General features: G+C 36.5%; 1 protein-coding gene across 2 annotated transcripts; it reads left to right on the forward strand.

Annotated features, from left to right (window-relative positions):
* Positions 1–4,832: 4,832 nt before the first annotated feature.
* On the forward strand, positions 4,833–14,989 carry LOC114166039 (Mitochondrial import inner membrane translocase subunit Tim17/Tim22/Tim23 family protein). 2 transcript variants are annotated; one of them, XM_028050692.2, is made up of 4 exons: positions 4,833–5,102; positions 5,755–5,868; positions 13,397–13,501; positions 14,382–14,989. In XM_028050692.2, exons 1-4 carry the CDS (start codon positions 4,979–4,981, stop codon positions 14,660–14,662), a joined length of 624 nt encoding a protein of 207 aa, XP_027906493.1. In that variant the 5' UTR covers positions 4,833–4,978; the 3' UTR covers positions 14,663–14,989. The 2 variants fall into 2 exon arrangements, with proteins under 2 accessions (XP_027906493.1, XP_027906494.1); XM_028050693.2 differs by lacking the exon at positions 13,397–13,501.
* The last annotated feature ends 2,116 nt before the right edge of the window (positions 14,990–17,105 follow it).

Here is a 17,105-nt window from a genome sequence, read left to right on the forward strand (position 1 = left end):
TAAAACACCCTTAAAATCAAAGAGAAAATAATAATGGTTTTACCTGATTCAGTGCGAAAGTGAAATAACCAAATAACCGGTGACGCATCCCATGCTTTCCCGTAGCTAAATACCGCCACAGATCACAAATCTATAGCCCATAATGCACAAATCCAATCACATTCACGAACAAACTATACCTGCAAATTGACATACAAGTTATAAAACCAACCCCTTAACTCATTATTACCAAAATAAAAAACTTGCTAGATGAAACTTAGTAATATAATACCCGAATTGGTTGTACAAATAGAAAGAATCCAGAGCTCAATTGCATTTCTTATCAACGATAAGCACCGAGAAAGATGCGAAGCAGAAAACAAAAATGGCAAAGTGGTTAGTGTTGCTCTAATTGGTTGTGAATTTTATTTTTGGGTCGAATTTAACTGCAATTTTTGGTAGGGATCGCGAAATTGGAAATTATATCCCTAAACTGAAGAGCCAACAAAACCCGAAGAACAATCTCAATGGCATAATTTTAGGGGCAACAAGAAAAAAAAACTGACTTACTTAACCCTAACCTCGACAACCAACATTTCAAACTAAAAAACTACAAAGTCTTTTCCTTTTACAAAAAAACATGCCTTAACTACAAACAATACCCAATACAAATATAAGACACAAACAAAAAAATCAAACCTACCACCACGCATAACCATCAGGCTTGTTCGAAGAAACGACACCGATAAACTTATTCAAAGCTCCTAGGAACTAACGGAAGCGAAGACAACGATAACCCTAACACGACTCCAACAACCACACAAATCCCTACTTTTGTAGAAAATGGTTACAAAGGCACAACCAATAACCTTTTGTGCAATAGATACATAAACATGTGTTGAAGAAATACAAGAGTTGAAGAGGATTTGAAGAAGAGGAGTTTGAAGACGAGGATCAAAAGGATGAAGATGGCGCTTCACTTCACTTTTTTAAGAAGGAGAAAAGTTGAAAAGGACAATAGCGATTTCGTCTCAGAACGATGAACAAATGAATTCAAAAGAGAGCCAGAGCCTTTCTCCCTCCTTGTTTTGCCACCGTGGATATCGCCAAAGATTGAAAAAAATTACCACATCAGCAGCCACGTCATGTTGTAAAATTGTTGTCAAAAATAAGATGTCAATATATCATTTTCCAAAGGAAAATGATATATTTACTACCATTTTTTAACAAATTCTCTCACTACCTGACGTGGCAATAATTTTTTATTTTTTAATTTTTTTTTTCACACTTTCTCGTTGGATGCTTGAGTACGAGAGAGAAAGGGAGGTTGATGAGTGACAGAAGTGAGAGAAGCAAGGAGAGATAGAGGTTGAGAGCGAGAGAGAAAGGGAGGTTGATTCGGGAGAGGAGTGGGTGAAGGGCAAGGAGAGAGAGGAGTGGAAGTTGTGAGAGAAGCAATTTGTTCTTTCTCCATCCCCAAGTTTGTTCTTCCTCCTTCCCCTAAGTTTTTTCTTCCTCCATCTCCGAAGTGTCTTCTTCGTCCATCCCCCGAAGTTTCTTCTTCCTCCATTCCCCAAGTTTGTTGTTCCTCCATTTTCGAAGTTATTTTTCGATGGGGTTCGTCATTTCCCCGTTGGTGGAGCAAAAAAATTATTGGGTTTACCCACTGCAACAAATTCGTGGTTTATGGTTTAGGTTTGTGGAAAGGAGGCATTTTTGTTTCCCTTTTTGGAGAATATTTGATAAAGTGTGGATTTTTTTTTGTAACAGTGTTGTTCAAGAGTGGAAGCGGAAGGTCAGTTGTAGAAAATAATCACTCTAAAGCAATCGGTTTGTAAATGCGAACCTACATTTTTCTGCATTACCTTTTGATGCTTTGTTTTTATTTTAGCCTAAAATACTCTATACACCCATACCGCTTTTTCTTTTAAATTTTCTAATTTTATTATTTTGGAAAATAAACATTTAAAGCAGACCACATCCATTTATATTTTAATTAAAGGTACCGCCTTAGGACAGGCGTTGTAGGATGTTAATATCTTCCCTACGTGTAATCAACTTCCGTACCCAAAATCTACTTTTGTAGACCTTGCTCTTTTTTATGGTTTTCCATAGTTTCCTATAATAACTATGGTGGCGACTCCAAACCTCTTTTTTAATATTTTATTTTTGGTTTGTCACCCCCTCACGATTTTGGTTGTGACAGTCATAATAGTGTAATATAATGTGAAACCCTAGAAAATGACATTTTAAAAGTGATACTAGTTTAAAAATAGTAAGGCTTGATTATTTTAATATTAAAAGATTTTAGTATAAATAGTATTGTTATAAACGAGTTTCAATATTTTAAAATACATCATCTCTAAAGATCACTTTTCTAGAGTTTTCTAATATCTCTCTAAGGGTTCTTTCTCTCTGCTCATCTAATTCAAGAACTAAGACCGTATGAGTGTTTCTCGCGGTGAGCTCTTCAATTTGGGTCGATCAGTTTCCTCGTTCACGTAAGTTAAGTTTTAGTTTTTTCTTTGTCTTTTTCTACTATTTATTCCATGTGAAGCTTTTTTCGCTTGCATGTGAGATTTTAATCTTCTATATGAGTCTTTGTTGATTAGTGATCATACTATAACATCATGGCAGATATTACTAATTTAAATAAAATTAAATTATAAGTAATAATAACTCGGCAATTAGTAAAAACTCTTTCCTGAAAACACAGGAAATTTAAAACTTTATTAATCGCGCTAAAATCAACCTCCAAAAGTAATTCATTACAACACCATGTTCCAACACTATTTTAATCCGAAAATTACAAAATAGTAAAAACAGTTCCCCAAGGAACCTCAATCGCTAGCCCCCATACCGACTATAAGCATCACCAACACCACCTGAAAGATCATTTGCTCCCAAGTAACATGTTACACAATCATCGCCAAACACGCACAAAGAGGGCGAGCTTAAAGAATAAAAGAAATAATAAACATCACAATGTAAATCTGTATCTCGGCGTATTAAATTAACCTAATACCCCATCGGAGAACCTCCATCTTTCGACACTAGAAATCATGACCACCGCCATGTACATCCAGATTCTACTCACTCTAATAATGGCCTTAAGATAACACTTGCTGCCACGAGCCACCACTCGTGGTTCCATCTCTACAAGCCACCACTCGTAGATCACTCATGCGGAAATATCATGTTACGAACTACCATTTGTAACGCCAAGTGGAGCTTCCATATACAAACCACAATCTGTTTTCTCAACACAAGATTCCCAACATCACATGCCATACCCGTGATTGCCAATCAAGTGGAGCCACCCAATACGAGCCATAACTCGTATGGTCACATTGAATTTCTAATATCACCAGGCCACTACCCGGGATCACCATGTGTTGACAATCCATTTCGAGCCAAAACTCATTGATGGGCCTCAACAAGTTTAATACTCAAAGTCATAATCACAAGTCGTGTAAAACTCTTAATATCATCCACCTGACCTATACAAGATCAATACACACTCAACCTGGGTCTTAGGGATTCCAATGCTTCCACAAACTTGCCCGCTCGTGGTACAACTCTACAAACCTCCCCGCTCGCAATCCAACCTTACGGACCTCCCCGCTCATAGTCCAACACGCACGATCCATCCAGCTACGAACCTCCACCCTTATGCATCCACATGCTACTCAATTCCCCCAAACATCAAAACGCAATAAGAATCACCAATTCATAGTATCCACGCATCAACCAAACACTAAGAACCAATTTTTCTCGATCAGAATCAGCCCAGAATCCACAAAATCCTAATACGAGTCAATTTTGCTTGCGTCGCCTGGTGGGTATTTATCGCCGCCAAGCGGTTCACGCCAAAACCCAAAAACTAATGTAGGCCACCCAAGAATCTGATGTCAATTGCATGTATCCAAATAATTAAGTTTATTGTCAACTGCTTATGTGATTATAGATGTAGATATGTTTTATATCATGTTTATAGGTATTTGGCATGATTTAAATATATGTATGAATATTGTTTTTGTATGCTAGCTTACCCTGTTGTGTGTTTTTGTGTCTTCTTATGTGGTTGGTCTCTTTCTTTTGAGATGATCATCTATTTGGTGAGAGTAAACGAAGTTGCACGTTTAGAGAGACACTTTTGGAGGATGAGGGGCTATGAGTTAGAGTTGTAGAAGGTCTCAAAGAGTTTTAGTAAGTGATTAGTTTATGTATAGATAATATATTTTTATAGTCATATCATTTATAAGACTGTAGTAATATATTTTGTACAATAAATGATCTGTTTGAACACTATGATGAAAATCCTATTTTATTAGTTTTAAATTGTAAAAAATTGAGATGTTACATATAACATATAAATGTAATAATTATTTTAATTTATCTAATTAAAAGCATTAACTAATCAATTAAAATTTTAAAAAATATTTTATATGATTAAATATGTTTTAATACTAATTTATATGTATATACGAATAAAATTTAAAAATAAAAAAATTTGAAAAATTTGAAAACAAATTAATAAAATATAAAAAATATATTTAAAAATTTTGGAAAAAAAAAAGTACCAGACCAATCCGATCCAACTTGTTAGCTCGTCTTACACGGAACATGCTACCATTATTGACCCTTTTTTTCTTGATAGGTTAGTTTGATCCATTTCGTTTTTTACGGGTCATGAATGGATCGAGTCAAAACGGGCTGAGCTAGTCCATTTTGCCACCCTTCATTTTGAAGTAAATGGTGTGGATGGAAGAAATCATGGGCGCGAAAAGCAAAAAGCTAAATTATTTTATATAAGCCCAATTTAGCCCAATCGAAAAGAACTCGCTCCGTTTTCATTTCCAAGTTCTTCAGAAACTCACTCTATCACATGAAACTTCATTTGGGAGTGACACAGAGAAATCAGCGACTGCACCATAAACCCTTAAAATTAAATCAATCAAAAATCGTGGATTGAAAACAAATAATCCGAAAGAAAAAAATGGGCTCTAAGAACGAAGAAGCTTCAGATGAAGGACCTAACTATTCACCTCCTTCTTCTTCTTCTTCGTCTCCTTCTTCTCATGCTTGGAAAACTCGAATCGTTATTCCAACCCTCCTCGCAGGTCTCTCCTTTTCTCTCTTCTATTCTGGTGCTTCTTTTCCCCAAAATTTTTCATGGGATCACCTTGCCCACGATGAACACTAATTTTATTTTATACATACTCATGATTAAGCTGGAGAAGTTAATAACTTTGGAATTTGTGTTTTGCAAAAAATTGTTAGTTTTTCACAACGTGGTGATCCCTTTTTATACTGGAAAATGTGAGATATTTAGTGTCTCGAATAAGAAGATCCATGTGATTCTCTAGAAAAGTTAGAGGAGCTAATTTGTGTTCTATTTACGTATGATTAAGACAATGTTTTAGTAATGATTAGTTATTTACTTTTTAGTCACTATATTTCAAAATTGTCCATTTTATCTTTATCTTTATATATATATATATATATATATATATATATATATATATATATATATATATATATTCTATATTTAATCGTTTAGTCAAAGTTCAGATGGCAGAGGCAAAATGAAATTGTAGTAGTATGTATAAGGAGTAAAGATGATGAAAGTAATATGTGTAGGGATCAAAATGGATGATTAAATGGTGTGTGAAATGTTGCAAATTTATATTAGATTGAGGATTTGGGTGGGGATAGAGAGTGAAAGAGGATAGAGTGTTTGTATTTATGATGTTTGTGATTCTTTGGGAGCAGGGGTTGCTGGAGCTGGAATTGGGTTAATTTCAAAGCATCGAAAAACACTTGGTCTTGCTAATGTGTGTTCTAGCTATGCTGCGAATTTCGCCATCGTCACAGGGTGCTATTGTGGTAATTGTTGGATTTTCTTTTGATCTGATTCTCTGCTTTTCTGTTTGAAGTTGTTGTTGTATTTTGTACTTGATAGCATTGTTTGTGTTGGTTAATGTGGCGTGCTTTGAATCCATGAATTTATTGATTTGCTGCGGTTTCTTATGGATTTGGTTGGACCCCTCGTTTTTTTCTTTAACACGAGAGTAACATATTATGGAATGGGAGGCAGCCTTTGAATTTATGTTGCTGACGCAGAAGCAGTTGATGCCTTCCCCTCATAATGTTTCACCTTGATTTTCTGAAAAAGAAAAATGAGAACATCCATTATAGGGTTGGAGATTTTATATGTAACTGTGAAAAGAAAAATATGGCCTCAATATTGGGGAGGAGTGTTTATGTGTTACTGGTCTGTACTTGCCGTGATTTATTTTTAGTAAAGCCCTATTAATATGACCTACTTATAAATAAGTGAAATATGCTATATTGTGTTGTAGAGAATCCATCTATAAATTGGAGCATGGGTAGTGACCTCCATTTTCCCTCATTACCTTATATACATTTACAGTTAGCCTTATGGAACATTTTGATGAAGTAGATTGGTAAAATTTGAAAACGGTTTGGTGAAGTAACATTTTATCTATCAGAAGTAACATACTTTCATAAATAACAGGAAGCTATTATTTAGATTTGCTGAGAATTTTAAAAATGAACTACAGCTTTTTTAATTAGCAGATCTTTATTACATCATATTTAAATTTCTTGCAGGGTTCTTCATACTTCAATGTCATTATGTTATGAAATTCATAACTAATTACTAATAATACCCAGGAAAAATGTATTTTCAGTTTGTAAGTTTGTTTCCAGAAGAATACATTGATAATCAAACAAGTGCTTGGTTACTTTGATAATTTTATAAAATGTTTCACAGATTAAATAATCTAATAGTAGTAGTTATAGTAACTCATTGGACGTAAACCAGATTTTTTTTATCTATGTGGATGTGATATTGGTATCAGTATCATGTAGTGAATTGTCGTAGAGTGTGACACAGTGAGTTGTCAACTCTCAGAAGTGATGTTATGATATAAATTTGGATATTATTGAGTGTCTAAATTCCACATTAAGTAATATAAGATGCTATGTAAAATATTTAATTGCTTGGTTTTTCAGAAATTTTGTTTAGGTATAATGCTGAAGCCATGTATTTATCTTGCTCTCCTCGTGGGAATTTGCTAGGAGCCATGAATTGAAAAGAGAAAGAAAAGAAAGATTTTATTAAATAGAATGAAAAGAATGATAAATTGGAGAGCACTCTCCTCCAAGTGTTTACCCTTCGATAACAAATCTCCCTCCCTCCTATCCTTCTTCCCCTATTTTTATCTTACTACCTCTCTAGCTAACTAACTAACCCATTAAATATTCTAACTATCCTAACTAATTTCTCCTCATCCTTATATCCTGACAATACACTCCTCCACTATCAACCTTGTTCTCAAGGTTAGAATGGTGGAAGCTTGATCCCGTGGCTCTTCATAATCACCACGATCTTTACCCACTCTTTCTAGAAGTAATTGCAGTGCTTTCCTACCATAGGAATGGGAACCCATTGGCTACTGCTTGCAGTTTCAAGTCTGGTGGCATGAGTGATGGTGGAGATAAGGGTGGCTTTTGTATAACAGCCTTTGAACCTTCCTTCTGCCTTGGCCCCACTGCCGAGCTGTCATAGATGCAATGAAGTTTAATGCTGAAGGCTCTCCTAACAATTTGAGATTCCAAGATTCCAATGTTATTGATGTTTCAACCTCCTTCATTCTAAAATCTGGGTCCAACAATGATTCTGATTCATATTATGGAAATCTGAATTTCGAAAAAAGAATGATGCTTTTTTGTATCTCCACCTTGGACTTCCTTTCTACTATTGGATTACCAAGAAAATGGTATTTGCAGCCCACATTCTTTACTTTATTTTCCTTTGGTTTCTCCCATCAATGCATGCACTTTTCCTCCACCATAGTGTTTGTTTCTCTTGCTATTTTACCTATTCAATGTTTACCACTAGGCTAAAAGCTACAACTGATAGTCAAGATACAACTTTTTGTACTTGAAACCTTAACAGTCCAAGTGTAACTATTCAATTGTGATTTGATTCACTTGAATATGTCACAAGACAATTGATGCACAATGCAACTTACAACAATTGATGCCCAGTTATCCTATGTCACAATTGATGCCACTCGGCCTAGCTGGTACACCAGAGGATAATTGTGCAACCTACAACAATTTCCCTTTGAAAAATTTCCCTATTAGGAATCAAATTCGTGACCTTGACTCAAATATCAATTTTTGGATCAAATGCTTATCTCTAGGTCAAAAGTTATAGGTGATAGTCAATAAACAACTCTTTCTACCTAAGAGATTAACCACCCAAGTGTCATGATTCAATTGTGACTTGATCCACTTGCCTACACTGTGGGACAATTGATGCATCTTGCAACACACTAAGTGTGGTTCCTGGTTAATGAGTCTTCTTTACTTCTACCTTTTGATTTCAAGAATTGAAATAGATTGCTATCACACTCAGCTGCCAATCTTTGAATCAATTTACCCTTCTATGCTTCCATTAAAGGTAGGCAGTTCCAACTTTTTCACCTATAGCTAGCCTTTACTTCAATGCATTTTGACCCACTTCCCTCCATGCTATTTTTGTTTTGCTCTGTCAAATATGGATCACCCTCTTCATTCAATATCTTTTGCAGCATGTGCTTCAAATTTAAAATGTTGGTCCTCTCTTTCCAGAATATTGAAAGTCTTCAATTCTTTGCAGTAAGTTTCCATCTTAGTCTGTTCTTCTTGCATTATGGCAGCCAATTTTTCAAAGATGTGGCTATCATAGCTATCTTTGAATCTTTTTATCGTAGCTGTGAAAAGTGATCCCCAATCTGAATCTGTGTTATCTTGGGACTAATAATAGAAACTAAAGCATTGCCACACCCTCCATGTTCATGAATGTGTGTTGCAGCTTGTGGATGAATGAATACCTTGTACCACAGTATTTTTCAGCCATAGCAGTACAACCAATTGGGTCTACCGACTCAAATGCTCATCGCTCTTTTTGACCCAAATGCCTCCATCTATAACTCTGGCTCTTCCTTGAAGATCTGATAGGCCGAACCAATTTGATAGAAACCAAGAATTGAAAACAGAAAGAAAAGAAATATTTTTATTGAATAGAATGAAAAGGCTTGAAATAGGAGAGCATTTTCTCCTCCAAGGGTTTCTCCTTTACAAAGGATTAACAATAACAACAAACCTCCCTTTCTCCTATCCTTCTTCCCTTATTTATGTCTTCTGTTGTTATTCCCAAAAATGTGAATGAAGCACTTGATCATCCTGGATGGCGACAAGCCATGATTGCAGAGATGCAGGCTCTTGAAAGCAATCATACTTGGGAGCTCGTGCCCCTCCCTTCGGGTAAGAAAGCTGTTGGTTGTCGATGGGTGTATGCAATTAAAGTTGGCCCCGATGGTCAGGTTGATCGACTCAAAGCCCGATTGGTTGCAAAAGGGTACACTCAGGTTTATGGCCTTGACTATTGTGACACCTTCTCTCCCGTGGCCAAGATGACTACTATTCGCCTCTTCTTTGCAATGGCAGCAATTCGTCACTGGCCGCTTCATCAATTGGATATCAAAAATGCCTTCCTTCATGGTGATCTTGAGGAGGAAGTTTACATGGAGCAACCTCCTGGGTTTGTTGCTCAGGGGGAGTCTGGTATGGTATGCAAATTGCATCGATCTTTATATGGCCTCAAACAATCACCACGAGCTTGGTTTGGAAAATTCAGCTTCATTGTTCAGAAATTTGGGTTAAGACGCAGTGAGGCAGATCACTCAGTCTTTTACAAACATACCTCTCCTGGGAAATGTGTCTACCTAATAGTATATGTTGATGATATTGTTATTACAGAAATGATACTACTGGAATATCTCAACTGAAGGAGCACTTGTATAAACATTTTCAAACCAAGGATCTCGGAAGCCTCAAATACTTCTTGGGCATTGAAGTAGCTCAGTCAAAAGATGGAGTTGTAATCTCTCAAAGGAAATATGCTCTTGATATATTACAAGAAACATGTATGATTGACTGCAGACCAGTAGAGAGTCCTATGGACCCAAATCAGAAGTTAACAACAGAAGAAGTCGAATTATTCTCCGATCCAGAGAGATATAGGAGGCTCGTTGGAAAGTTAATTTATCTCACTATTACGAGGCCTGATCTATCTTTTGCAGTTGGAATTGTTAGCCAGTTTATGCAGACTCCATGTCTTGGACATTGGAATGCCATCATCCGTATTTTAAGGTACCTCAAGAAGGCTCCAGGACAAGGTTTGCTATATGAAGATAAAGGAAATGTTCAAATCCCTGGGTACTGTGATGCTGATTGGGCAGGCTCTCCTATTGACAGACGCTCTACTATGGGATATTGTGTCCTCCTTGGAGGAAATGTTATCTCTTGGAAAAGTAAGAAGCAAAATGTAGTGGCTCGATCCACCGCTGAAGCTGAATATCGGGCAATGGCATCTCTCACGTGTGAACTCATATGGGTAAAGCAATTTCTTCGAGAGCTTAACTTCTGTGAAATTCAGACCATGAAGATGTACTGTGACAACCAGGCTTCTCTCCACATTGCATCAAATCCAGTGTTTCATGAGAGAACTAAACACATAGAAATTGACTGCCACTTTGTTCGAGAAAAATTGATGACCAAGGAAATTTGTACTGAGTTCGTTGGGTCAAATGACCAACTTGCAGATGTGTTGACCAAGTCATTAAGGGGACCTTGGATTGAGTTCATTTGTTCCAAGCTTGGTTCATACAATTTGTATGCTCCAGCTTGAGGGGGAGTGTTAGAATTATTACCTATTGTATCATTAACCCTATATGTAGGGTGTTGAGTGTGGGAAACTACCTACTGCCGTATCTACTGTTGCATGTATCATGCCTAGTATCTTAGAGTAGTCTTTTCATATGTACTTGCTTCATTATAAATAGAAGAGGAGGAGAGTGGTACTGTTGTCCACTACTCATATTTTAAAGTCTCTGTCTCAAGTGGGTCCCCAGATATCGGAATGGATGACAGAAAAACTAGAAGTACATTTTGATTGAGACCTTTTAGGAAAGGTAGATCTAACATGTTTTCCTAGTTGACATGACTCACATTCTAAAGTCTGGAGATGACTAAGTTCAGGAAACATTTTCTTTAACTTGGACAGGTGAGGGTGACCAAGCCGATCATGTAACATTTTAGGATTAGGAGCTGCAACACATGACACACGTGGACGAGATCCAAAATGGTATAATCCGCCCGCTTCATATCCTTCTCCAATCTGTCTCCCCGAGCCACGCTCCTGTATAACAAAAGATTTGTTATCGAAGGTTACAGAGCAATTCAATGTTTTGGTTAACTGACTTAAGGAAATTAAATTGAAAGGACAATTAGGGACAAAAAGGACAGATTTTAGATTTAAGGACGGTGATAAGATGGCTTGTCCGACTCCCTTTGAGGATGTTTTAGAACCATTTGCGAGGGTTATAAAATGAGATTTTTCTTGGAATGAAATGGTTGAGAACAAGGAGGTATTACCAGAAATGTGATCAGAAGCACCAGAGTCAATTACCCATGAATTGTGACCTTCCATGGATTGAGAGATGCAAACAGTTGATGTACTTGGAGCTTGAGATGACTGTGCCAAGCTGTTGGATTTGAGGCGTAGGTACTCTTGATACTCGTCCTCAGTGAACTTGGAGTCTGTAGTCTCTGCCTGGGAGACATTGGCTGTTTTGGCAGGAAATCCATGTAAAGTGTAGCAGTTTTCTTGGGTATGACCTATCCTTTTACAATACGTACACTGAGGACGCCCACGACCTCCACGTCCACCTCCTCTAGTTCCATGACCTCCTCTTCCTCGGGTGGCGACCATGACAGATGGTTCCATTACAGCAAGAGTTTCTGGAGTTTGAAGAGTTGGAACACGTATCATGCGGGAGATCAAAGTTTCCATGGAAGGAACCTCATGAGAGGTCAAAAGCTGATCTCGGATATGATTAAAGTCTGGGTGTATAGCGCGGAGGATCATTACCATATAGTACTTGTCAAGCTTTTTCTTCATTTCATCTAGAGAGTCGACTTCCAAGAACATTCGAAGTTCTTCCACAGCAGCTTGAGCGTCATTCATGAATGACATCATATCATGGTTAGTCATTTTCATAGATGCCAACTTGTTCGCCGAATCATAAAGGCGTTGAATATCATTTGCATAGATATTCTGAGTTCGCTTCCAAAACGAGTGGCAAGTTTTGAAGGCCCGTAGGGACATCAAAAGTCGTGGTTCCACCGACTGCCACAATAGAGCACATAGTTGGAAATCTGCTTGTTTCCACTGTTCAGCTTTTTCAGAAGGTACGTGGCTGCCATCTTTCTCAAGGTGTTCGTGGTGTCCTTGACCGAGAAACCACATCTCGACGGCAGCGGACCAAGATAAGTAATTTTGGCCATTTAGTTTCTCGGACGTGATGCAGGGGCTTCCGGAGAATGAAATAGCACTCCCAGTACCTCCAGTGGCCATGATATGATCAAGAGAATAAACAAAAACAGAGAGGATCTCGGAAAACAGTGAAACAGTGACGATTTTCGAATTTGAAAGTGACGATTTCCACAAGAGGTGCTACTGGACTTCACCGGAACAGAGATTTGAGGGTCAAAACGGGTAGAGGAGGCTCCGGCGACAGAGGTGGTGCGACGACGAACTGGCGACTGGAAGGCGGCGCGTGGGCGGCACGGTGGTTTCCGGACGGAACTGCGTCGGTGGATGGCGGCGGACGGTGGCGGACGGCGGACAGCGGCGGAGGACTGCAGACAGTGGCGGACAGTGTTGAAATGTTGTTTGACAGTGTTGGGTAGTTCAGAAACGAGGTTAAACGAACTTGGACAGCCGCTGACCGCGGCGGTGATTAACGGCGATCAACCGCGGACAGCGGTGACGGACCAGATGAGACAGAAACCAGAGCGGGATCGACCCACTCTGATACCAACTTGAGACTGAGACTTTAAAATATATGAGTAGTGGACAACAGTACCACTCTCCTCCTCTTCTATTTATAATGAAGCAAGTACATATGAAAAGACTACTCTAAGATACTAGGCATGATTACATGCAACAGTAGATACGGCAGTAGGTAGTTTCCCACACTCAACACCCTACACATAGGGTTAATGATACAATAGGTAATAATTCTAACACAAAGGATTAACAATAACAACAAACCTCCCTTTCTCCTATCCTTCTTCCCTTATTTATGTCTCACCGGCACTAACTAATCCATTAGTTTTCTAACAATCTTTACTAATTTCTCCTTCTAAATTGTAATCCTCCTCTTAATAGATAAGTTGATTGATTAATTGGATCCTAGGTTGGGAATGGGGCTCAAACCCTTGTAGATCACTTTTTACCTAATTTACTAAGATCCAATGCTATCTAATTTGTTAGGTGCACGAGAATATGTGGCTGCAACTAGAAAAACGGGACCTGACGACATATGGAACTCAGGATTAGCTGGATTTGGAACTGGTGCTCTTCTTGGGCGACTGCAAGGTTTAGTTCTGCCCCTCTCACTATTGCTGCGCTCTTGTGATTTTTGTCAGTCATTAACCATGGTGAATTATCTATTTGTTCTTCATCTTAACTTTTATTATGTATTTTAAAAAAAAATTTCTCTTGGATCTTACTTACCATTACACTTTCTTTGTATTTTGTGTGTACTATTTGCTGCAACTTGTTACATATATCATTTTATTCAGGACATTTGATCCTGCCCAACAACTTAGACTGAAATAACTTTGCTTGATGAGATCTGAAATGTTTCCATGTTCAGTTTCCTTGCTCAGTTGTTTTTCTTTTTTGTCTGTGAAATCTTTTTCTGCTTAACTTTTTTCTAATGATTCCTACATTGTCATAAAATTATGTATTAGTACCTAAAGCATGTTTTTCACTAGGGTAGTCAATGACAACGGATTTCTTTTAAAAGTAGAAATTGATCAATACTTTTATCGTGAAGAACTTGGATGTATGTGATATAGCATTGTCAATTACTTACATGGAAGTAGAAGAAAATGTATCATTTCAAGTACATTTTTGTTTTTTTATCTTAGATTGCCTCGTATTTTTAATATTCTAAGGGTAAGGTTCTTGGAGATTACCACTAGGATTGATGTGGAAGTTACACACCCTTAGAGAGGATGAAGGTAATGTGGAAAGCGTCTCTTAATTGCAATGGTACCCAAGGGATTAGTCTCATGACAACTCTTGTGGGAATAATTTGGTCAAAGAGAAAGAGTTTTCCCAGATTGTTTAAATTTTGAAAAATGCATTATTTGAATGTAAATTAAATGTAATATTCTTGCTCAAATTTGGTCAGTAGTTACAGAGGCTCGGTTACAAGCCCTGAAAATTGATTTCACTTGTGAAATTTTAGGTGGTCAACTGGGTGCACTCCGGTACTCTGTCGTCTTTGCTGTTGTGGGGACAGCAGCAGACTTTACTTATTTGAAACTGAAAGATGCTTTGAGAGATTACACTAAAACAATATACCAAGACATCGAGAATTCTAAAGAGAGTGGATCTTGGTTAAAATTGCCAGAATGGTTTCCGGTTAAAGTACTCGATGAGGAAGCCCTTGCTGCTAAACGAGCTCAGGAAGAGCAATTCCTTCAGCAGAGGGCAAGGATTCGCAGCCTTAAAGAAGAAGAATCTTGAGAACTTAAAATTTTTGTGGATGTTTTGCCTGATCCTTGAGCGAGGCAAACTTCCACCACGTAAAGCATTTTGTATACCCAATTTTATTTTATTTTATTGAGTTAGTTTGTAATAATGTACTTTTCAAGCTAAAAAGCAATGGCTTCAGCAGAGATTTTGAAAATGTTGAGATTGAAATTCATGTACTCATTTGGATTGTCTAATGATTTCTCCCTTCTCAGGGTAAGACAATGTCCGGTTACTAGGTGAGGAAATCTATAAAAGTTTAAATGTTGTAGTTTGACATTTACAATCTCCATAAATGGCTTCACATGGCATTGTTTTCTATTCTATTATATCATGTCACTCTTTTACTCTTGGTGTTGTCGAAAATCATTTGTCTTCACAGGCCCGTGATCAGAATATTTACCTCTTTAATGGGTATAGATTATGCAACACTCTGTCAATGGAAAACACCCAAAAAATGATCTTCGTGGAGAGCTTCTCACACAAAAGTAGAGGCCAATGGAGATGAATGGGATGCGCAACTACTTGGAGAAGAAAGAAAACAAAAATGGAGGAATAATATATTTTAGGTTTTATTATTATTATTATTTTCCAATAAGGGTTAAAAAGGATCATTTCAGCATGCCTATGGGGTGTCTCAAGAAAACATGGGATGGAGGAAGCAATGGCCCGAAACTTAATCTTAAGAAATCACACTTTTGAAACTTCTGAGTTGAATTGTAATTATTAAACATATTTCAAGTGTATAAAGAGTCTCAAGTCTAAATCTAATGTTCAAATAGAAAATATTAATTAATACATTATTTATATTTATATATTATTTAAATATAGTTATTTAATTTTTTATTAATATAGTTATTTAAGTATTAATTAATATATTACTTATATTACATACTATTTAAATATACTTATTTATATTTTTTATTAATATTAGCGAAAATATATGTTTTAAAAAAGTCAAATCGAAAATGACGGTTAGACTTAAAGAACACATGTAAAATTAAAAAAAAAATGTAGACAGCGGAAAATCTCCTTATATAGATAATTATTTAAATAATTTTTAATTTTTAGATTATAAAGTGTAATTAGTATATATATATATATATATATATATATATATATATATATATATATATATATATATATATAAATAAATAAAAGTATCTTCGTCTCCTGTATTTTTTTAATGATACTCAATTATTTTATTAATAACAAATTTAATTGTAAATAGATTTTTTATTTATCAAGTTTCATTTTATAAAACATTACTATCTTTCTAAACCTTGTTTTTAATCCTTCTTTAACATCTCTCCAGGGTTTCTAACTCATTCTTCATTTATTCTTCGATCATAGATTAACACCGGACACAAAGTAGATGATTCTACTACTTTAACCAATCGGATTCGTGAATAGAGTAAGTTCTTTTTCTGCTATTTTTTTAGAGTCAACTATGTTTTCTACTCACATGTTGGTTGCTTATGGCCCCATTATACTTAAAATGATTCTTTGTATGTCTATAGTCTTAGTAGTATGTTCATATCATTGATATGATTTTCCTATGTGTGAGGGTAAGTTGTTGAAGGAGTACTTTGAGAGCTCTAGAAGCGTCAATCCAGGTAAGGGATGCTAGATTATAGTACCTTTAAATTGTGCTTGATATGTTGAGCTTGATTGAAAAAAATTGATTGGTGAGATGAATTGTAATTGCTTAATTATGTGGTTGTATAAGTATCTAGGGCTTGAGGTAGGCTATTATAGTCTTTGAGTTAGAAATGACTAGAGATTGGCCTATTCTAGGTATATTGGATATACAATTTAGTATGCTAGATTAGAAGCTAAAAGATGTGCTTGACTTCCTTGTGTTGTGTTATTTTGATTATGGGTGAGAGTTTCTCTAAGATATTAAATTGATCAAAGTGGTGTTTCCTAAGTAGTAATACAGTCATATTGAATTCAAAAAGAAACATAATAAGTAGTAGATAACTCATGAAAAAGTCACATTGATAAATCAAAACTCATAGAGAAACTCAACTTTTCTGATGTAGTACTAGGTGCCCTTATCATGTTGTTGGGTGCTAAACAAGTGTTGCCTCACTGTCTCAATTATGCTAAGCGAAAAACTTTAGTACCGCTGAGCGCAAAAGTGACAGTGTGCTCTTGTTTTGATGGTGTTGGGTAGTGGATAAGTGGTGTTGAATGCCATTGTGAAAGTGGAAGTTAGTGTGCTCCAAGGGCCAAGGTGCCAGGTGTAACCTAGGTACCGTTAGGTGCCATCTGGGAATTTAATTTCTGGTGGTTTCAAGGCTTATGGCATTGGGCGCTAAGGGGTGTTTATTAATTTGAAATTTTATGAGTTATATGTGAGAAGGAAAGTTTTAACTAGTTGTAATTTCCTTTGGTTTGATATGAATGATATGAAATGAGAGGGTTGTTATTC

The sequence above is a fragment of the Vigna unguiculata genome, chromosome 10, assembly GCF_037176805.1.
Source record: "Vigna unguiculata cultivar grain cowpea cultivar isolate G323 ecotype 2 chromosome 10, ASM3717680v1, whole genome shotgun sequence".
In the NCBI taxonomy this organism is placed as follows: domain Eukaryota; kingdom Viridiplantae; phylum Streptophyta; class Magnoliopsida; order Fabales; family Fabaceae; genus Vigna; species Vigna unguiculata.

Excerpts from the sequence above, each read along its gene's own strand:
- LOC114166039 (XM_028050692.2), top strand. The coding sequence starts at position 4,979 with ATGGGCTCTAAGAACGAAGAAGCTTCAGATGAAGGACCTAACTATTCA. Across the intron at positions 5,103-5,754 it reads TATTCCAACCCTCCTCGCAG|GGGTTGCTGGAGCTGGAATT; the intron begins GTCTCTCCTTTT and ends CTTTGGGAGCAG. Across the intron at positions 13,502-14,381 it reads TCTTCTTGGGCGACTGCAAG|GTGGTCAACTGGGTGCACTC; the intron begins GTTTAGTTCTGC and ends GTGAAATTTTAG.